General features: G+C 50.5%; 2 protein-coding genes across 2 annotated transcripts in view; both read right to left on the bottom strand.

Moving 5' to 3' along the window:
• Window positions 1–3,492, bottom strand: part of PSMD1 (proteasome 26S subunit, non-ATPase 1) — an 86,104-nt gene extending 82,612 nt beyond the window's left edge. The window contains exon 1 of the mRNA XM_081096217.1: window positions 3,322–3,492. Coding sequence (XP_080952343.1) covers window positions 3,322–3,337 — 16 coding nt within the window. The 5' untranslated portion in view covers window positions 3,338–3,492. The remainder of the gene's footprint in view (window positions 1–3,321) is intronic.
• Window positions 3,493–6,836: 3,344 nt separating this feature from the next.
• LOC308522686 (uncharacterized protein C2orf72) lies at window positions 6,837–18,353 on the bottom strand (the record flags this gene model as incomplete). Its single annotated transcript, XM_081096216.1, has 3 exons — window positions 6,837–11,365; window positions 14,463–14,579; window positions 17,747–18,353. 3 exons carry the CDS (start codon window positions 18,351–18,353, stop codon window positions 11,226–11,228), a joined length of 864 nt encoding a protein of 287 aa, XP_080952342.1. The 3' UTR covers window positions 6,837–11,225.
• Window positions 18,354–21,730: the final 3,377 nt, after the last annotated feature.

Raw genomic sequence — 21,730 nt, 5'->3', positions numbered from 1 at the left:
TTAAAATCTTCCATTTACAATTTTTTCTTAATATCGACTTATTTCTCAGATAAATTCAGTGTAGGTGCATCTTAGATCAATAAATAATTTTACATAACAAGTTATCTTAAAGACCACAGACATGGATTGACGAGAGAGGGGAAGAGCAATTTCTTTTCTTTTTTTTTAAAATATATTTTATTGATTTTTTACAGAGAGGAAGGGAGATAGAGAGTTAGAAACATCGATGAGAGAGAAACATCAATCAGCTGCCTCCTGCACACTCCCTACTGGGTATGTGCCCGCAACCAAGGTACATGCCCTTGACCAGAATCGAACCTGGGACGCTTCAGTCCGCAGGCCGACGCTCTACCCACTGAGCCAAACAGGTTAGGGCGGAAGAGCAATTTCTATGCCTCTGCCTTAACTCTCCCTGCCTTCCTAGATCCAACCAGTGTTTTGGTTTCATCCACATACGCTTGTGAATCTTTGTTCTCAGTGATAAATTTTGTTAAGTCTCGTAATAGAAGTAGCCTGACGGATCAAAGTAGTAGCTCGTTCATATCTCTGAAGGTCACGATATATAAACCTGATGTAAAATCTCTGTCATCAGTGATGCAGCAGCAAAAGTCTCACTGATAATATCAAACGGAGTCATAAAGTTTTCTGTCGGACTATCAGTGTACATGTATACATTAAAAAATAAATGTATTTTTCATCATCATATACTGTGTTTTTGTCGCTTGAATGAATTTTATTATTTCTTCAAGGTTCTTCACATACGTACACCTTAAGAGATATCAAGTAGGCGTAACATGTTCTCAAAAAATTAGGGTTGGCACGCAGAAGAATTTTGAGTCAGAGATTTTGCTGGCTTTGGCACGCACTCACAAAAAGGTTGCCCACCCCTGCTCTAGGGGTTGATTTATTCATTTTGGGCATACTTTTGAACTTCAGCCAACTGCTAGGCAACGTTAGTTTCCTGCCCAAAATCCTACCAGAAAGAAAGACAGTAATCAGACAAGTAAACAAAGTAATTACAGGACTGTGATGAAGGGAGGGGACAGCAAGGGGGAGAAAGGCAGCATGTTTTAATAAAATGAGCAGGAAAGCCCTAACCTGTTTGGCTCAGTGGACCGAGCGTCAGCCTGCGGACTCAAGGGTCCCAGGTTCAATTCCGGTCAAGGGCATGTACCTTGGTTGTGGGCACATCCCCAGTGGGAGGTGTGCAGGAGGCAGCTGATCGATGTTTCTCTCTCACTGATGTTTCTAACTCTCTATCCCTCTCCCTTCCTCTCTGTAAAAAAATCAATAAAATATATATAAAAAAAGCTTATTGATCTGACTTACCTTTAAAAATAAAATAAAATGAGCAGGAAAGACTAACATTTGAGCTGAGACTAAAGACTGAGAAGCTAAGGAGAAGTTGAGGAACAGGAGTGTAGAAAGAAGGAAGAGAATGTGCAGGGGCCCTGCAGTAGGAGAGAAACTGACATATTCCAGGCCCAGAGGGAATGCCTGTATGATTAAGGTGTAGGGAGTGAGGAAGAGAGCAGGACAAAACAAGGCAGAAGCTCTGGCCGGTTGGGCTCAGGGGATAGAGCGTCAGCCTGCAGACGGAAGGGTCCCGGGACATGTATCTTGGTTTCAGGATCCTCCCTGGCCCGGACCCTGCCTCCCTGTGCAGGAGGCGACCAATCCATGTGTCTCTCTTGCATCGATGTTTCTGTCTTTCCCTCTCTCTTCCACTCTCTAACAATCAATGGAAAAATATCCGCGGGTGAGGATTAAAAAAATAATTTTTTAAAAAAATAAATAAGTAATACAATATATTTTAAAAACCAAGGCAGAAATCGTCATGAGGTCTTTGGTTAAGAGCCCGGACTTTAAACACAATGGAAAGCACTGGAGGATTTAAAGCAAAGTAATGACATTATGTGATGAAAGTTTTAAAAAGAAGACTCTGACCACTACAAGAATGGACTGTACGGAAGTAATGGTGGGAAAACAAGAGGCTTCAGGCTGCTGCGGGAACCCAGGCCAGGGGTGAGCCAAGGCCTGGGCTAGGAGGTGGCAACGGGTGGGTCTGAGATAGAACGAGGCCTTCATTTGCAGGGGGGAAGATACCCGGTGCTTATTTTACCCGTAGATAGCTCTGACTGGTAGAGCTCTCCCTTTTATTGAGCAAAATTCACCTCCCAGGCACCTGTATCTTTGGAGACGAATGTTTCACTCCCAGTGCAGGTGACAGCTCTTCCAAGCTTTGAAAATGACCTAGATCGCCCAGCATCTCCGCCAATTTCTTAAGCAATGCTCATAAGAAGATGGTTTGGAGCGTCATCCAAGTACAAGTTACTGTCTTCTGGCCACCAGTTGTTTACAACGAAATATTTTGTGGGACAAGCGTGGAGGAAAACAGGATGAGAAAAGGGTAGGCAGGCCAAAAAAAGAAAGAAAGAAAGAAAAGCACCAAGGCTGTGGAGAGAGAGAGAGAGAGAGAGAGAGAGAGAGAGAGAGAGAGACACGAAAGAAAGAAAGAAAGAAAGAAAGAAAGAAAGAAAGAAAGAAAGAAAGAAAAGCACCAAGGCTGTGGACAGCGCTGAAACAATCCGCCGAGAGGGCGTTGAAGGCGCCCTAGATCGTGACTGCCACAGCGTATCCCGTCTCTAGCGTCATTACAAGGACCTACGGGTCCGATGGTCAGGTGAGCGGACGACACCTGCTCTGCACGCCCAGTTCCTTCTGCAATGCAGAGTACTTACTGGGCATTTAGCCTCAAAAACCCACAGCTTGCTTCTCAGCATAACGCTGCTCCCCCCAGCACAGGAGTTCTCTGGGTGCTTTCGCCGAACACCTCGCGGTAGGCCCAGACCGACCCGCCTCGAGTCCAGCTCCAGGTTCCACTCTAAGGAGCACCGGGCTGAGCCAGGGCCAGGGGGGACTGCTTCGCCGTCCGGGCGCACCGGGGGTCGTCCCTCCCAACCACCTGCGAGTAAGGACTAGGATCGACGGCCCCACGTGGTCCATTTCGGGAGGATTCGACCTAAGGAAAACTCCTCGGGACCCGAGAAGGACCCAGGGAGCACCTCGGGTCCGGGCACGGGGGTGTGGCGGGAGGGATGCCGAGGCGGGCGACCTGGTGCGATTCCCCCGAGCCCGGCGGGGTCCCAGGGCAGAGAGGCCCGGACGGACTGCCAGTCCCCGGCCCGGGACTGGGCCTTGAGCAGCGAGCGGCCGCACAGGCCGGCGCTCCGCCGGGAGGTGCCCAGTCACCGGCCCTGACTCAGCTAAAAGCCGGCATGGCGGCTCCTCCCTTTCGGCGCCCGCTGCGGTCGCACTCACCGGCTGAGGTGATCATGGCTGCGCCCTGCACTCGCCCGTCCGTTCACTCGCAGTCCGGGCTCCGCAGTGTATCTGTCAACTCAGGACCCGCAGGCTCCGCGGCGCCTCCTCACTGCCCGGGTGCGCTGCTCAGTCAGTCGCCAGCACGGGCCGCCGGCTCACTTCTCGCTCAGGACCCCGACCGCCCATGGACTGTCCACCGTCCCGCCTGCCGCCCCGGCACAAGTCCTCCCCCGGCCTACGCCTTCCGCGCCACTATCGCCGCTCCGACCTGCCCGAAAGGATGCACAGAGAGCTCCATTGTTTTCTCTAACCCTTTTCGAGGTCAGAGCTCTCACAGGGTGGGGACACTTGTCGGCACCTGGGATCAGGCTTCACAATGGCCACACCTAGAAAGAGGCCCCTCTACCGTCACCCGCCATTGCTGAGAAAGGGCTTTGAGGGGAAGTGCCAGCGGTGCGTGCTGCAGCGCCACCTGCTGCGTGGGGGGCCTCACTGCAGCGCCCACCCTGCCAAGCCTTTGGAGGCTAAGGATGTGGCAAAGACCGTTTTCCTTAAAAAGTGATAATCAAAAAAAGTTTAAAAAGCAGAACCCGTCTTCAAAAGGAATCCTCACAGAAATACTTCATTATAAAGAATCCATTACTTTATTAAAACGTTGAACAATGGACCTTTTTATTTACGTTTGAAATAGTTAATACTGTACATTTACATGTTTGAAAAATCGTAAGTATAAAAAAATATACTGTGAAAAGTGTTCCAAAAGCAAGGGGTGGGGGAGAGTCTTCCATTTTTGTTTTCCATCTGCCTGGTTCCTCTTCCCCCCCCCTCCCCCATAGCAATGGGTTCTTGATTTTTAATATATCTTTAGAAGTTGGAAATGGCAGTTGTGATTGCCACTGTGCAGTCTTATATCAGCTTCAATAGCCATCTTACCTCTATAGCACTAAAGAAAGCATTGACAGGTACTAGTGGCAGGTGATGGCGTTTTAAAGTCACTAGCCTTGCATTTAATTGGACAATAATCACTAACGCTTAGTTCGCAAAACACCGTGACCTAGTGGCACAAGTCAATGTTTTGTGGTTGATAACACATTTGAGTGTATGTGTGGATTTTTTAAAAATGAGTATTCTTAAGCTATGGTTGCTAAAGTGTATCAAATGTAATTATTGAACACTTTTGAAGAGCTCCCTTTAAACAGATTGAATGTTCGGGGGTATCATTTTATGGAGGTACTTTGGACAGTCCCTCCCATAGACACTCATGTTCCCCAAACTCCTAGAGAAATCGCAAACAAAAGGTAACAGGTAATGGAAATGAAAGAAGCGGGAGCAGAGCAAGAAAATGCTAGCTCAGCAGGATGGTGGAGTGCCACGACAGTAGGGAGGCAGTAGGGGGCGTGGTGACGGCGAGTGCGCGCCCACGTGGGGAGCAGTGACTGCTCAGCTCCTGCAGCGCTGCTGTGCAAAAACGCAGGGCTGTTGCTGGAACAGCTTATGAATGACTCTTCCAAGAAAAGCCAAAAATCGGAATTTCATGTGAAATCTTCTGAATTTGCAATGTTGGCAACTTGGACAAAATGGCTGAAGGTGACCAAAAGGTACAAACTTCCAGTGACAAGTCCTGGAGATGTACAGCCTGGTGACTACAGTCAACAACACTGTATTGTATATTTGAAAATTGCTACGAGAGTAAAGCTTAAAAGTTCTGATCACAATAAAAAAAAATTGTAACTCTATGCAGTGATGGATGTCAACTAAACTTATTGTAGTAACCATTTTTCAAAATATACAAATACCAGATCATTGTATGGTATGCCAAAAACTAACACAATGTTTTCCTAGCTGGCGCGGCTCAGTGGTTGAGCGTCGTCAACCTATGAACCAGGAGGTCACGGTTCAATTCCCAGTTGCACATGCGGGGGTTGAGGGCTCGATCCCCAGCAGGGGGCATGAGGGAGGCAGCAGACCAGTGATTCGCTCTCATTGATGTTTCTATCTCTCTCTTCCTCTCTGAAATCAATAAAAAAATATTTTTAAAATCATAGCACAATGTTTTATGCCAATTAGACTCAATTAAAAGAAATGTTGGCACCCTGACTGGTTTGGCTCAGTGGATGGAGTGTCAGCCTGCGGACTGAAGGGTCCCGGGTTCGATTCCAGTCAAGGGCATGTACCTTGGTTGCAGGCACATCCCTGGTGGGGGGTGTGCAGGAGGCAGCTGATTAATGTTTCTCTCTCATCGAAGTTTCTGGCTCTCTATCCCTCTCCCTTCCTCTCTGTAAAAAATCAATAAAATATATTAATGATAAAAAACAATGTTGGCAACTAATTCAAAATGTTTTAAAGTGGAGAGGTGGCCACTTTGCCACCCTTGCTCTTCAAAGAGAAGACATTTTCTATGGGAAGACAATCATGTCTCTGGTGTGGATGCTGTGCTTGTCATCACCGCAACCTCACTTGAGCCCCATGAGGCCCCTCTCTTCTTGGGGATGCTGCTCTCCACCTAGATGACGGCCCCATTTCTGTGCCTTCTCCCATTCTGCACTATTTAATCAGAGCCATCTTCCCCAAACTCAACTCTAACCACTGCCGCTGCTACTTGCAACCCTCAGCTCCATCTTGGGCTCTCGTCTTAATGCTTCATTCTTCTGTGTTTTTGTCCACAGCCGTCTTCTCACTGCCGGTTCTCCCTGTGGGAGATCGATGTTTTTATTGCTAAGGACCAGACAGTGACTCCTAAAATGTACTCCTGCAGCCTTGCCCTCTCTCCAGAGCACTAGACTCACACCCCTACCAGACATCTCTGCTTGATGCTCCTTAACCTCAGAGCTGCACACACTTGTCCATGCCTCCTGCCTGGATCTCAGTGTGGGGAAGGGTATCCCTCAGCTACGGAAGCAGGACCCTGAGGGGCACCTTCATCTGGTCTGCACCAGACCTGGTCTCCTCAATCTCTCAGACCAGCTCCGTTCCCATGTCGCTCCATTACTCACTGGTGGCCTCCCCTCTTCTTTCCCAGCTGCGACAGCTTCCAGCAGCCTTGACTTCCGGCCTCCTGTCTCACAATTCTCCAGCCCGCCCTCACAGCCAGCCGAAAGCACTGCCCGAAACCAGGAAGGCGAGGAGTCTCCCCTCCGAGCTCCTCCGGGGCTTTCACCCAACCCTGCTTACCTTCCACCTTCATGGCCCAGCTGTCTGCCCTGGCTGCCATGCTGCACCCACCAGAACTATTGTGACTCCCAGAGGGGCCATGAGGCTATGTATCTTGTCTCTGACCTTGGTACCTGGTCTTCCTTCTGTCTTCAAGGCTCCCCCCGCCCCACCTCTGTCTAATATGATTTGTCTTGGGTCTCAAACAGCACCTCCTCCGGGAAGCCTTCCTTGCCTACTCCACTACGGGTCCCCTTACAGCAGCGGTTCTCAACCTGTGGGTCGCGACCCTTTGGGGGCCGAACGACCCTTTCACAGGGGTCGCCTAAGACCATCGGAAAACATACAATTACATATTGTCTTTGTGATTAATCACTATGCTTTATGTTCAGTTTGTAACAATGAAAATACATCCTGCATATCAGATATTTACATGACGATTCATAACAGCAGCAAAATTACAGTGATGAAGTAGCAACGAAAATAATTTTATGGATGGGGGTCACCACAACATGAGGAACTGCATTGAAGGGTCGCGGCCTTAGGAAGGTTGAGAACCACAGCTTTTACCCACGACAGCTGTAGTCATGTCTCTTGGTCTATGTTCCAACTGAACAAGGAAGTACTCAAGGGCTCAGCGTCAGTCAGTCATTGACACAAGGCTAGAATTCAGACCTAGGTCTTGGGAACCCCTGCCCTCTCCCAGACAAGCTCTATCTATTTTCAGCGAAGACTTGGGACTTAAAACCACAGCGAGAGTTCTTACCAGGGGCTCTGTGTGTAAACAACTCCTCCCTCAGTGTCAGGAGCGCCACACAACGTCTCAGGGCCCCGACGAGGACAGCCGCGGGCTCACACAGGCAGGGCTGGGCCGGGCGCTGCAAGGGCGAAGGGAGGGAACCGCGTTCTTTGCCCTGGGCCCGCCTCCACCAGGATTTCAGTTCCGAGCTTCGCCAGAGCACCTCCGGGACCCCGCTGCGGCGCCCTCTCGTGCCACAGTGCTCCGCAGAAGGCGAGGAATTCGGGCAGGGGCGTGCGCCTTGTGAGCACCAACCCCTTCCCCCAAACCCCTAGCCTCCTGGCACTTAAATCCTGGGTCATCGGAGGCCTCGGCCCAACTGTCAAGATCAGGCTTGATTGCTTTCTGAGCTACAGTGCGACGAGGTGGAAAGAGCCGGCGTGGGAGCCAGGAGACCCTGCTCCGCCACGTAGCGCTGGTGGCGGCCCTGTGGTCACCCGAGCCTTGCGATGGGTGGGGGGTGGGGGGTGGGGCAGGTCCGCCTTCCTGGCAAGGCTGCTCTGAGGGGAAGGGCTCCCTTCAGGGTCTGGCATAGAACAGCGCAGATCTTATGTCACCGGGACGGGCCAGGCTGGTGCTTGAAGCTTTTATTCATATGGACATCTGGGGCTAAATAAAATATATTATTAAAATTAATTTCACCTGTTTAACTTCGTTTTTCCAATGTGGCTACTAGAAAATGGAAAGCTACATGTGTGCCTGGCGTTAGATTCCTCTTGGGCAGGGCCGGTCTAGCTCCGCCCGAGGTCTTGTTCCTTCCGACCGCCCACTCAGGCCCAGGCCTTTGGCCGGCTCCGCCGTCTCGCCTGCTTTGGTTCTGGCACATGTTCAGACCAGACCAGGTGTGGAGGCTGAAAGTGAAACCCACTCCTGTCGGGGAGCAAGGGGCTGGGAGTGGCTGTCCCGGCAGCCAGGACTTCCAGAGCCGGCAATACACCTGGGGTGTAGGTGGTCAGGGTAAGAACGCTAGTAGTTTGGGGTTGGGGCAATGATCCGAGGCAACACCCCACTCTGAGAAGACCCTGGTCATCAGGGAGGGAGAGAAGAAAGTCAGGGTGACAAGAAAGGGACCGAACTTCTACAACCAGGACTCACAATGAGGGTCCTGGTTCTGTCTGGGGTACGAGGGGTTTGTTTAGACCACCGGTTGGGGGGCGCAGCCCTTGGACCCTTGGCAGGTTTGCCTTGGTTTTGGCTGGGCAACCTAGGAACTCCTCTTGTGTGGTTAATCTTGGGGACAAATACTTTGAGAAGAGAGAAACTGACACAAATGTTATAAGGGGCTCTCTGAGACTCAGTTAAGGCCATTTTATCGCGTGAAACATGTGCGTGTGCACACGCAAACATATACTCCCTGTTAACTACCAAGCTAAATATTATCTTTTTAACAAATCTCTTTTTAAGTACTTTCCAACCCCAGCCAGAAAAGTTGCAGAGATGTCCCTCGGGGCAGGACTGGCGGACTTTCAGGCTAAACTATTTCAGAGCTTCCCACCATTTGCCCAAGGGCTCCTGGAAGGAGCACCTCAAGACAGAAAGGGGAGGACCCACCGTGTTTTATTAGACAGCAGTGAGGCGCTGTTTGGCTTTATTAGGTCTAAGGAATCGATTCAAGTCAGAAGCAGTACAGCTGCCATGTTAGAAAGATTAGTACCAAGAGCCCAGACGGAGGCCCCTCGTCAACGGCTCCCGGCACCACTAACCTAATCCGGGGCCTCCACTCTCAGACAGGCCCACCCCAGCTTTCAGGCCTCGGAATAGTCGCCAGGGAGGAGGCCCAACACCAAGGTCCCTCCCAGCACCGAACTCTCCTGTCTGCTGGAAAAGAGCAAAGGACGGTGCTTCTCTGAGCCGCTGCCACGGAGCCAGGAGGGGCCTGGGAGGATGTCAGTCCGGTCTTTATCAGCCGGGAGGCAGAACACAACCTCAGTCAAGAAAGACCCTCTCTCTTCACATATTCACAGGAAATACTGAAAGTGATGAAAAAATGTGCACATCACCCTTTATAGCAGAGGCTGGCAAACTCAAATGCCCACCAGGACCAGCCCCAGGCGGGGGCCTATATCAGGGAAGTGCAGCAGAGGGGAGAGTGGGAGGGTGAGAAAGGGCTCAAGTGTGTGTGTGTGTGGAATCACAGCAAAATGAAGACGACGATGGCACACCCCTCCCCGCTCCCCGAAAACAAGCTTTTTATGTGCAATCTCCCGTTTCAAATATTGGCAACAAACTCCTGAGTTTTGAAGTACAGCAGAGGCTTCTGCCTTTCGACTTCTGCCTTAGACCATTTTCTACCTTAAGAGAAGCTCCCTCCCCCCACCAAATAATAAAATTCTAACCAAATCATTACAAAGAAATTAATGGATAAATAGAAAAATGGAGCAGCTTCAACAATACCAGTCCCCATATTTTCAAACATCAACAGCAATTCATTGAGTTCACTCTTGGGCAGAAGGCAGTCAATTGGGTCCTTCTATTGGAGATACTTTTGCATTATTAAAGTGACACATGCTGCCAAACCGCCCCAAATAAGCTGTCATCCTACCTGCCCTCACACCCATAGGCTCCCTGTTGTAGAAAAGAAACGGAGATGCAGAGCAGTGAGGGTCCTCTTTAACATCACAGAGCCCCCCAGCCACAGGTTTGCCACTCCACATTTTGGCACTTTCACAGTTATTTTGGCAGAAATAACTCAAGGAAGTTATGCAGCACCTGCCAGAACGCTGGGCAAATAGTAGGCACAATTGCATGTGTGCTGAGTGAGTCACACATGAATGAATGAATTTAACTACTTTCCTTAGATAGTACTTCCTACCAGGGAAAAGCAGGAGCTGTCCTTGCCATTCCAAAGACTGGATTTCTCCTGGCGGGCAAGGAAGACAAGGGAGGTAATGCAGAGTTCCTTCTCTGAGTGAACAGATGGTCTTCCTGGCTTTTAAGGGAACATCATTGGCCCTGTCTGACTCATAACCAGAGAAAAAAGGATTCCAGCACTCGGCACCTCTGGGCTGGGTCGGCTTTGACCTTGGGTTAGGACCCGAGATTGAGAGCAAGTCCTATGCCCTTGCATTAATCCATAACCCAACTTTCCTTTTGTTTGGTGCCCTATTCTCAAAAGAACTTGGCACAGAAAGTCAATGGCAACATGAGGAAGAGAGAGGGCTCTTTCTTCGCATGGCTGTGCAAGGCTATTTCTGTCCTGGGCCAGCAACACACTGAGCATCTTGCTCTGGCCCCCAGGCCCGCAGGGGGCAGTGCAGTCTTTATTCTGGCTTGTTCAGGAGCTGAGGTCCCAGGAACCCCAACCCTCTCTGCTCTGGGGGACTCTTCCTAGAATTTGACAAGGGGAAGAGATTGGCTCATCCAATTTCTCAAAGGTGCCACGATTGGCATTTTGAGCGGAACAATTCTGTTTTTGGAGCTTGCCCTACACAATGCGAGATGCCCACTAAATGCCAGGGGCGCCCCACCGTCACAGTGAAGCCTCGCAACACACACACACACACACACACACACACACACTTTCAGTGCTGCTTGCAGGTGGGTAGCCTGGCCCCTGGTTGAGTGACAGGTCTAAGATCTCCCCTCTCCCTGTTTGATAACTCCTGGTCCAGAGTTCTTTCCAGCTGCATGTGAACTGATGGATGCTCATGCACACGACCGCGGGAGGCCACAGCACCACAGAGCCACAAAGCAGGCCGCCTTCTGTCTCAATGGCACAGAGAAACCAAGGCGAGGGAGAAAAAACCACCTCACGGTGACCAGAGAGACCAAATGGAGGCCGGGGAGGGACCAAGTTCCCAGAGGACACATTTTCCTAGGTCGGGCTTAGCTGAGGAAGTCCCGCTGCCTGGCTGGTATCTGTCAGTGGCAGTCCCCTGGAAGGTGGGGCTTCATAGAGACTGCACTCCCAAGGTCATCAGTGAGGAGCTGCAGCAGCCCAGGGGTCCAGACTTCATCTGGAGTCTCCAGCGGGCTCCGCGGGAGTGTGGGCAGCTCCATCACAGGCTCCCGACCCCTTTCCAGGATCCTCACAGTCTCCGTTGGGAAGTATGACTGTCAGCGCCAGCTCCTCCTCAGGTTCCCGGAAGTTACCTGAAACACAAGAGAGGGAATCACCCAGTCAGAAGGTAGAGTCTATGAGCGAGTAAGCTAGGAACCAAAGGAAGGAAATTGGCCCCAGTGACTATCTACTCAAAAAAACACAACAGAATACATATCAAAAACCTTAAAAATGTACATACCCTTTGACCCAGCAATTCCACTTCTAGGATTTTATCCTAAGGAGATAATTAGGAATAATTAGTGGAAATGCTGCAGTGATCTTGCTACCAGACTAGGGATGAAACAACAGGAGGATGGCCCCTCAGAGAGAAGGAAAGAACCTTGATGGCGTCAGTGGGCCCCTGAACCAACCGGCCCTGAGGCTGAATCTACCCAGACATTCTTTGGGTGAGCTCATGAATGCCCTTGCTGCTTGTGCTAGTTTGAGTCAGTTTCTTTATCTGTAACTGAAATCAGTTACATCCTAACTGATTTGAAGTCCAACAAAGGGATTGAATGAATTAACTGGCTCACCCATATAATGGGAAATCTGAATATCAAGATCTGTGGATTGTTTCAGTGTCAATATCCCAAAATGATGATGGAGAGGTTGAAGTTACCATTTTTTGCAATTAGATTTTTAAAATACCTGATGCAGATTTTGTATATGATATAGAAGCAAATTTCTTAACATTTAAATAGTACAGGGAGATATAGACAGATGGATGGACAGAACGGGCCTACTCCAAATAGGAACTTGTATTTACCTTTGAGTGATGGGATTAAGTGGATGATTTATAAATATTTGTGTTCCTTCTTTTGTACCTGTTGAGCTTTCAGTTAGGCAGAATTCTCAGGTGGCCTCCAAGATTCCCGCCCTTTGGTGAACTCATCCTGCATAATCCCCTCCCTTGAGTGTGGGGGTGACCTGTGACTATGGCTGGATGGTTACTCCCTTGTTTGGGCACCTTATATGACAAAGGTGATGGAGAGTCACTCCTGTGATTATGTTACATTGTAGGAGCCTGAGGAGTCCCCGCCAACTGAAGGAGCACCTGCCTGTGAGAGGAGGGAACTCTCAGAGCTGACAGTCAGCAAGAAGGCGGGGCCCTCAGTCCTACGGAGGCAAACAAATGAATTCTGCCAACAATCAGATGAACTTGAAGGAGGACCCGGGCCCCTTCAAGGAATGAGCTGGCCCACGTTGAGGCAGCTGTGGGAGCCCCTGAACGGAGGCCCCACGAAGCTGAGCCCTGACTCCTGACCCTCAGAAAGTGTAAGGGGATAAATGGGTGTTGTTTTAAGCAGCTAAATCTGTGGTAATTTGTTACTAGGCAATAGAAGACTGATAATGATGTGTTTTTTTTTTAAAGAGACACAATAGAAGTTCATTTTAAAGCACTACTCACTTTTTCTATAACAAAGCTATACGATTCAGTACACTCTGGAGTTGGGATCATGTACATTCAGCTGGTTACAACCTGCTTCCCTGAGCACAGTCAGGCGCCCCACAACGACGTTTTGGTCAATGAGGTTATAATGGAGCCGAAAAACTCCGATTGGTCCAAAGCACAGGAGCAACAGGCTATCCCTAGCACGTAGCGGGATATACCCTCCAGGTTTGTAAGTGGACTCTATGATGTCTGCACAGCGACAAACTCGCCTAGGATGCGTTTCTCCGATCTCGTATCCTCGTAGTTAAGCAGTAGACAACTTGTCAGTCCTCTCTGGGTCACAGCAAACTCAGCCTACGGAGTACCTCTGTGGATCTCACTATCTTTCCCTTTCCCTTCTTCCCTCGCCTCCCCTTCGCAGCCTGATGATTCTACCCCAGAAATGGCTCTGGGCTGGTGAGCTCCTTCCTCTCCAATCCAACACTGCCCCCCTTGGGCCAGGCCCCTCATTGCCCCTCCTGGGACTATGCAGTCCCCTCCTAGCTGGGTCTGCCTCTGGTGGCTCCCTGGCCCCCCAGTCCAGTCACCTCTCTAAACACAGCCCTAGTCTCCACGTCCTTGCTCAGAAATCGCTATGTCTCAACTCTCTGCTTCAGCCTCGCTCTCAGCAGTCTCCTGCACCGCACCCCTGGCACTCTGAACAGGGGTCCCTTTTCTGAGCATGACATTATGCTGTGAAGCCTTTGTTCACGATGCTCCCTCTTCAAGTCTTCCCATTTCTGACTAAGACAATCCCCTGACCTCCCTCACTTGCTCTGTGAGGCCATGGGTCTGACTCCATGTGCCTTGCCATGTCAACGGCCTATCCCAGTGGTCGGCAAACCGTGGCTCCCGAGCCACATACGGCTCTTTGGCCCCTTGAGTGTGGCTCTTCCACAAAATACCACGTGCGGGCGTGCACGTACAGTGCTATTGAAACCGTGGCCCATGCGCAGAAGTCGGTTTTTGGCCTGGGCGAGTCTATTTTGAAGAAGTGGCTAGAAGAAGTGGGGGGAGGGGGGACAACGGGAGAGGCAGCGCGGGGGCGGGCACGCGATTAATGCACGGGTTGAGTGAGCCAGTCAGTCAGCAGCCTCATTGTGCTGTGGTTAGTGCTAGTTGCGTCCGCAAATCGTGCGCGGGTGACAAAAGTACCTACTCGAAGCATAAAGTTACCTGTATTTTCCAACCAGCTGCAAATCCTACAGGTATTTTTGTCATCAATTTAAGAATTGTAATTATTTTGTGTTGGTGGCTTTATTATTATAAAATGAAACATTTTTTTAGGTGCCTGTTTGAGATGGCTACAAAGAAGAAGCAAAGAAATCAGAAGACGAAAACCGTGAATTTAAAGTTGAATTTAAAGTTGAATGTACCTACCTATATAGTTTAAGTTTAAAAAATATGGCTCTCAAAAGAAATTTCAATCGTTGTATGTTGATATTTGGCTCTGTTGACTAATGCGCTTGCCGACCACTGGCCTAGACCGCCTTCAGTAGGCAGAGACTCCTGGGGCTTGACCCCTGTTGACCAAGCCCGTGTGCTGGCTCCTGGGGGCCGGGGCACCTCACTCTGCTCACTCCCACCCTGAACACACGGCCTGTGCTCCATGGATGTCAGTCCTCTCTCTCCCTAAGGTCCCTGTGCACGTGACCACTCTCTTAACCCCAAGCACCTGGCCCTCAGAGTCCAGGAGCAGGAAGCGACTCACTCACCCTGAGCCGGACCACTGGGGGAGGTGGTGGCAAACGGGTTCTTCCCCCGGCTCCAGGGACCCCAGGAGAAGCAGGCCAACAGCGCCGGGAGGCCGGGTCTCTCCCAGGCTCCTTCTGCTAAAAGGAACACAAAGTCCCAAAGGCAGCAGGTCACATGGTGCTTGACACAACTGAGAGGTTTTCAGTGAAGCCAACCAAGAGCTTCAACTATTAACTGCCCTCCTTTCAACTGTCTGATTAAAAACAAAGATTCTGATTTGCAAAAGGGGGTGGAGTTTTTATACTTAAAACAAACAAACAAAAACACAAACAGCCCTGGCCATACGGCTCCGTTGGCTGGAGCGTCGTCCTGTACACCAACAAGTTGTGGGTTCGATTCCAGTCAGGGCACAAACCTAGGTTTCAGATTTAATCTCCGGTGAGGGGGCTTTATATAAGGATTGCTTTATACATATTATATCATTTCTTCCTCACAAAGACTCTATGACGTAGGTACCATGTTGGGGAAACTACCTTGATAAGAATGACATGATATGAATTTCAATTATATAGCACCAAATAAAATACTCAAGGAGCAGTAATTTCCCCACTTTTTAGTTCAAACTATTTCTTAATATGAAAAGGCTTGCTGAAACCGGTTTGGCTCAGTGGATAGAGCGTCGGCCTGCGGACTGAAAGGTCCCAGGTTCGATTCCGGTCAAGGGCATGTACGTGGGTTGCGGGCATATCCCCAGTAGGAGATGTGCAGGAGGCAGCTGATCAATGTTTCTCTCTCATCGATGTTTCTAACTCTCTATCTCTCTCCCTTTCTCTCTGTAAAAAATCAATAAAATATATTTTAAAAAAAGAAAAAGAAAAGGCTTAATCTTTTTAAATAATCACATACAGAACACTTACATGCTGATTCTAGTTTCCGTATTATAGCCTCACCTAAGTGATGTAGGGATCACTTAAGGGCCTCAACCATGTGGAATAAGGTAACTGCAATGGAGTCACACACACACACACACACACACACACACTCCAGGAAGCCAAAACAAAATCGGTGTTCGTTCTCCTTTACATGGGGCTTATTTACTCTTAATTTGCACCCAGTTCTAAAAAGACTGGATTCCTAGTTTTTCAACCCATTGGCAGCTGCGTTAGGCATAAGCTGGGTAAGAGGGCATGTCAAGAGGCAGGCAATCAAAAGTATAAGAATAACCAGGAGGTAGTGAGGAAGGGGATTGGGAGACTTTAAAAAGCCACACACAATTGCTAGGTAACCCTTAGCATCATGAATGTGTGAGCGATGCTGCCCACTGCAAAAGCCCAGACAAAATCAGTGGACAAATAAATTAGTGGGCAATAATCACGCTCATGACCTGTAGTCATTAGTAAAAGGTTTCATATTGTTTAGTGTGTTTTTATAAAAGTAGAAATGAGTTTAATGCAGTAGAGATCAATTCAGTGTTTAAGAAGAGGTAAGGATTCTGCATGCCAGGCAGGTCATGGGAAATGGGAATATAGTGGTGATTAAACTCATAAGGAAAAGTGACAAAACCATTGGTAAGAAACTAGAGAGTGGAGGTAGGTTTGAGGATTTCATTTTTGAACCTGTAAAGGAGTAAGGGAGGTCAGGGAAGACTTCTTGGAGGAGGAAGTCCAGTTCTGAAGGATGAAATGGGGTTGGTCAGCTGAGGAGGTGAAATGAAAGAAAAGGCCTTGAAAGAGAGAGAGGGGGAGAGAGAGAGAGAGAGAGAGAGAGAGAGAGAGAGAGAGAGAGATGGAGGGAGGGAGGAAGGAAGGAAGGAAGGAAGGAAGGAAGGAAGGAAGGAAGGAAGGGAGGAAGAAAGAAAGAAAGAAAGAAAGAAAGAAAGAAAGAAAGGCCTTTAAGGCTTTCATTCCAGGCAACTGCAATGTGTATACAAAAGCTTAGCAGGCCAGAGCAAGCTTGGCTTTGGGGGATTAAAAGCTATTTCCTGGGGAATGGGAGAAACTAAGGGCTCAGAATTTTCCAGGCACCAGCTCATTGGGGGTGGGGGAAGGTAGAAAATGTCCTCCCATGGGGCCAGGCCAACCATCAGAATGACAGTCCACCTCAGGACATTCCCTGTCTTTCTGGATGCAGGTTGTGGAGTTTAGAATTTAGCCAGCTTCCTCACAGTTGCAGCAGAAAGGGCTGTGGGCATGGGGGGTGGGGAGGGGGGAGATGGTTAGGGCAGGTTCTACAGGTGAGACGGATGGCCTCCACCTAGGCCGGCCAGGCTGGCAGGTAGGTCTGTGACATTTGTGACTTCAGAGGTACAGTTCTCCTTGCCGGAACCGCACCCCCCCCCCCAAGTCTGGCACCTCCGGGTTGCTGATTAACACAGCAGTGTCCAGGGAGGCAGAGCACAGCAGCCTCTGTCTTCACAAGAAAGTTTGGCAGATAATGGAGGGAAGGCCAGAGCGCTTGGAGAGGAGCAGCTGCTGGGGGTGGGGGAAGCAGGGAGGGCAAAGAATGCTCCGGTATCTCCCAGCTGTGCCAGAGCCAGCTATACTTAATGTCTGTATTTTAATTCGAGGACGCTGGAAACTCCTGGAAAACCCTGTGTACCAGGAGGGAGGAGATTCTGACTCTTCTGTGGATGGCAGCAGAAGAAGACCCTCACTCTGCTCCCCAAACTTCAGGAGAGCGTGAAGGGAAGGGAGGTGGCACTGCAGTGGCTGCACAACCAGGGCGGGTAGCCAAGAGGGACTCAAAAATTCTGTGTCCTCAGTCAGTCCCTCACAGCCTTTCCCCACACCTCCAAGTCCCAGCACCTATTCCTTGCCTTCCTCCTATGACCCGGGCGCTTACGCACTGAGCCTCCTCCACCTTCGCATCCGTAGCTGCGCAGCGTCCTAGGAGCTCCGGGCACCACCAATCCCCTCCCTCCAGTCCCAATTCGGTCCTAATTCCCCCTTGAAATGTGTGCACCCCAAGGCTTTCCCATCTCCTCCCACTCCTCTCTCCCGCAGCTCCCAGATCTTTGACCAGCTCAGAACAATCCTCTTGCTCCATCAACTTCCCCCGCCTTCTGTTCGTTCCCGCGGCTTTCCCAAGCCACTGTCCCCCATGCTTTCAGGATCCTCCCGGGACAAACTCGACCCGTGGCCCAGGGCCTGCTCCGCGCTGGCTGGGAGGACCAATGCTAGGCACCTCCCCGCTCGGGGCCTCAGTTTACCTCGGTGCACCAGGGGGCTGGCCTAAAGAGTTCCAACTTCGGGGCCTTCCCCCAGCCACCGCCCGCCTGCGCCCACGGGGCCTTGCGCCCCCTCACCTGGTCGCGCGGGCGCGGCTGCTTGCAGGGCCCGGCTAGCGGCGGTCTGGACGGCCAGGCTGGAGGCGGGGTGGCCGGGGCAGTAGGCGGCCGCCTGCACCGGGCCTCCCGCCTGGCGGCCGAACACGGTGCGCAGCAGCGCCTCCAGGAGCCGCAACATCGGCGCCACCGCGTCCTCGGGGCCCGCCTCGGCCACCAGCACCCCGACCAGCGCCGCGCCCGCCACCCGCCGGTCGCGCACATCGCGCAGCATCTCCCGCAGGCGGCGCCGCGGCTCCCGGGCGGCCAGCGACGACGCGCGGCACAGCACGAAGACGAGCGGCGAGTGGATGGCGCGCGCCCTGGCGGTCCCGGGCACCCACCGCGCCCCCGGCGTCCCGGGCGCGGCGCCCTCGGCCACCGCTTCGCCCGGCTTGCGAGCGCCCGGCTCCGGCGGGAACACCGCGCGGGCGAAGTCCCGCAGCAGCGCGCGGCTCTGCTCGCGCTCCCACAGCTCGCCCACCAGCAGCACCTGCCCGCGCCCGCCCGCCGCCTCCACCAGCGCTTGGAAGGGAGGCTCCGCCGGGAGCGCGGGCCGGGCTGCGAGCGCCTCCAGCTCGCGCTCCATGCTCGCCGCCGCTAGCCCTCTGCGACCGCCGCAGCTCTGCCGCCGCTGCCGGCCTCTCCGGGCGGTGGCGCCCGACCCCGGGAGGACACGCCCCCGAGGGCTGCCCGGCCCGACCCCCCAGCCCGCGGGCCGGGCTCTGAGCGCTCCAGCCCGCAGCTGGGCGGGCGGCAGGAGCTTTGTCCCCCAGCCGCTAAGGATGGCGCCTCCCCGGGGCTGTTGGGGAAGGGGGCACTCTGAGCCGTGCGTTCGCTCATCCAGCCACCCAACACATGCTTACTAAGAACTACTAGGTTCAGGATAGCAAAAGGGGGGGATGATCGTGTGAACAAATATACCCTCCCATGTTAGAGACCTGGAGCAGACGCGTCTGAGGAATCTGTGTGGTGCTGGGATGGGACTTTTAGTCAGGGCCTGCCCCTGACAGTGCTGCTTTGGAGTGTGGGTGGTGGTGGTGGGCACCAGAGAAGGGGGCAAGGAAGTGAGAAGAGCGAGGAAGCAGGGGTTTCTTCTATTACCTCTGTCATTTAACACCCCCCCCCCCCTTTGGGCCTTCAGCATGTACCAAAAAATGAATTGAGGGCTCATTATTTCAACATTACTTATTACTGGCAGGAATACATTTCCTTTAAGGGTCTAGGTCAGCTTTGTGCAACAGAACATTCTGTGATGTGCTTCATACTATCTGTACTGTCCAATGCAGTGGCCACTGGCCACACGTGGCTGTTACTGAGCGCTTGAAATCTGGCCAGTGAATCTGAGGAACTGAGCTTTACATGTTATTTCATTTAAATTAAATAGCTGCATGTGGTTAGTGGCTGTGTTATTGCAGTGATGGTCAAGGCTCTTTACTTCCCATCTATTACACCAAAGGCCCTTTAGGTCAAGAACCTATTAATACTCAGCTCTCACCTTTACCATAAAACCCTCAATCTGCTGGTCTAGTTACCCTCTGTCCTGCCTCCTATAGTTATGCTGAATCATCTCTTGGAGAATTTGTATGTCCATTCAATAAAACAAACCTTTGTTGAGCACCTTTTAAAAAATATATAGTTTTATTGATTTCAGAGAGGAAGGGAGATAGAAACATCATTGATGAGAATCACTGATCAGCTGCCTCCTGCACGCCCCTTACCTGGGAACCCGGACATGTGCCCTTGACCTGAATCGAACCTGGGACCTTCAGTCTGCAGGCCGATGCTCTATCCACTGAGCCAAACCGGCTAGGGCAGGCACCTTTTGTGTGTAAGCAGTGGGGATTCAAAGATACCCAAGTAGTCTTGCCCTAAGTCTAATCATCCAGGAGTCGTTTTAGCCAATGTGTGGGGGAAGGGCCCTATATTTTTGTTAACATGACCTCATGCCTCTGTGTACCGACTTTGCCCAGGGTGGAGATCCAGAAGCTTGGGTGGGAAAAGCCCAAGAGTTGAAGCAAGAAGCCCTGGACTGGACTCAGGGATGGCTTCCAGCACCTGCTTGGTGATTCAGTCGCTCAACTTATATTTACTGAGGATCACATCTGTATTCTAGGCAGCTGGATGGCAGAGGGCCAAGGAAGGAACAAAAATCAGATTGAATTGAGATTTCTTTTTTTAAAAAAATATATTTTATTGGTTTTTTTACAGAGGAAGGGAGAGGGATAGAGAGTTAGAAACATCAATGAGAGAGACACATCGATCAGCTGCCTCCTGCACACCTCCTACTGGGGATATGCCCGCAGCCAAGGTACATGCCCTTGACCGGAGTCGAACCTGGGACCCTTCAGTCCACAGGCCGACGCTCTATCCACTGAGCCAAACCGGTTAGGGCTGACTTGAGATTTCTTAACAGCAACACTGGACTTAAGATCGTTGAATAGTATTTAAAACTGAGTTTTGATTTCTAGTTACATTGTCAGGTATTCAAAGGATGAGAAGGTTTATCACATAGAGTCCCTCTTTGAAAACACTGTTAGAGAAAGCACTCCGACATAGAGAAATCAGTACTATACCAGCAGGTGTGCTCAACAATAGTGAGTAGAAGCATTAAGTCACTTTTTGTTTTTGTTTTTTTAAATATACTTTTATTGATTTCAGAGAGTAAGGGAGAGTAAGAGAAAGGCATATCAATGGTGAGAGAGAATCATTGATCGGCTGCTTCCTGCTCGCCCCCTACTGGGGATTGAGCCCACAACCCGTGCATGTGCCCTGGGGGGAGTCAAATCATGTTTCGTACGCCCACGCTAAACCACTGAGCCATGCCGGCTGGACAAATCACTTGTAAATGATGCTTGCCTAAGGAAATGGTGCAGGGCAGTGCCAGCAAAGTACAGCCTGACTGGGCATAAGTGGAGAGGGTGGCTGAGCCATGGGAGTCCCACCAAGCGAAAGGAAAGGGAATTGACCCTGTGGATGTCACCTCTTTGAGGAAGAGAAGACAGCAGCTAACTGGGGAAGAACTTTCAGAGGTGCTGTTATTTTTGTACTTTCTTGCAAGGCTTGTCTAAAACCCACATGCTCTGTCTCTCTTCTCTGGCCCTAAATTCCCAGGTTAACAATTCCAACTTTTCCAGTGATGGGATAGAGGATGGATCAGAGAGGGGGTGGGTGTTAAACAAAGGTCAGAGTCCAGGGCCAGTGAAGTTTATATTTACCCTCATTATTTACATGGTGATGGTTCAGGTATTAATTAACAGGAAACTACAAAGACCTTAAAAAAAAAAAAAAAAGGCTGTATGCCAAGAATATTTTTTCCTCCTCTCTGTCCATGACCTAGAAAATATCATAATACAAATAGGCCTTTCTGATTTCTCTGGTTTTCAACAGAGATATAAAGTGAAACTAGGACTTTTGAAACAATTTGCTTCTTTATGTTCACTTAAGCAGAACTTGGTAGGAAAAGTACTGATTTGGAAAACAAGGAATAACCTTCGTCTAGTGCAGTGGTTCTCAACCTTCTGGCCCTTTAAATACAGTTCCTCAGGTTGTGACCCAACCATAAAATTATTTTCGTTGCTACTTCATAACTGTAATGTTGCTACTGTTATGAATCGTCATGTAAATATCTGATGTGCAGGGTGGTCTTAGGCGACCCCTGTGAAAGGGTCGTTCGACCGCCAAAGGGGTCGCGACCCACAGGTTGAGAACCACTGGTCTGGTGGCTGGTACCGTCTCCTTTCTCCTCTTTCCTCCCTTTCTTTCATCCTATTCGCCTTCCCTTCTTCCTTCACCGTCCCCATCTCTTCCCTTACCTCCTCCCTCTCTCCTCCCCCTTCTTTCCCTTCTCTTCCTTCCCTGTCCCTGCCTTTGACCTTTTCTTTTTTCATCACTCTTTCTTTTCTTCTTTCCTAACTTTCTTTTCTCCCTCCACACTCCCTCTTCTCCCCTAAGATAATTGTTCTG

This window comes from Myotis nattereri, assembly GCF_964212035.1.
Source record: "Myotis nattereri genome assembly, chromosome: 7".
NCBI lineage: Eukaryota > Metazoa > Chordata > Mammalia > Chiroptera > Vespertilionidae > Myotis > Myotis nattereri.
The sequence above is the reverse complement of the archived record's forward strand: the minus strand, read 5'-3'. Positions and strand labels throughout refer to the sequence as shown.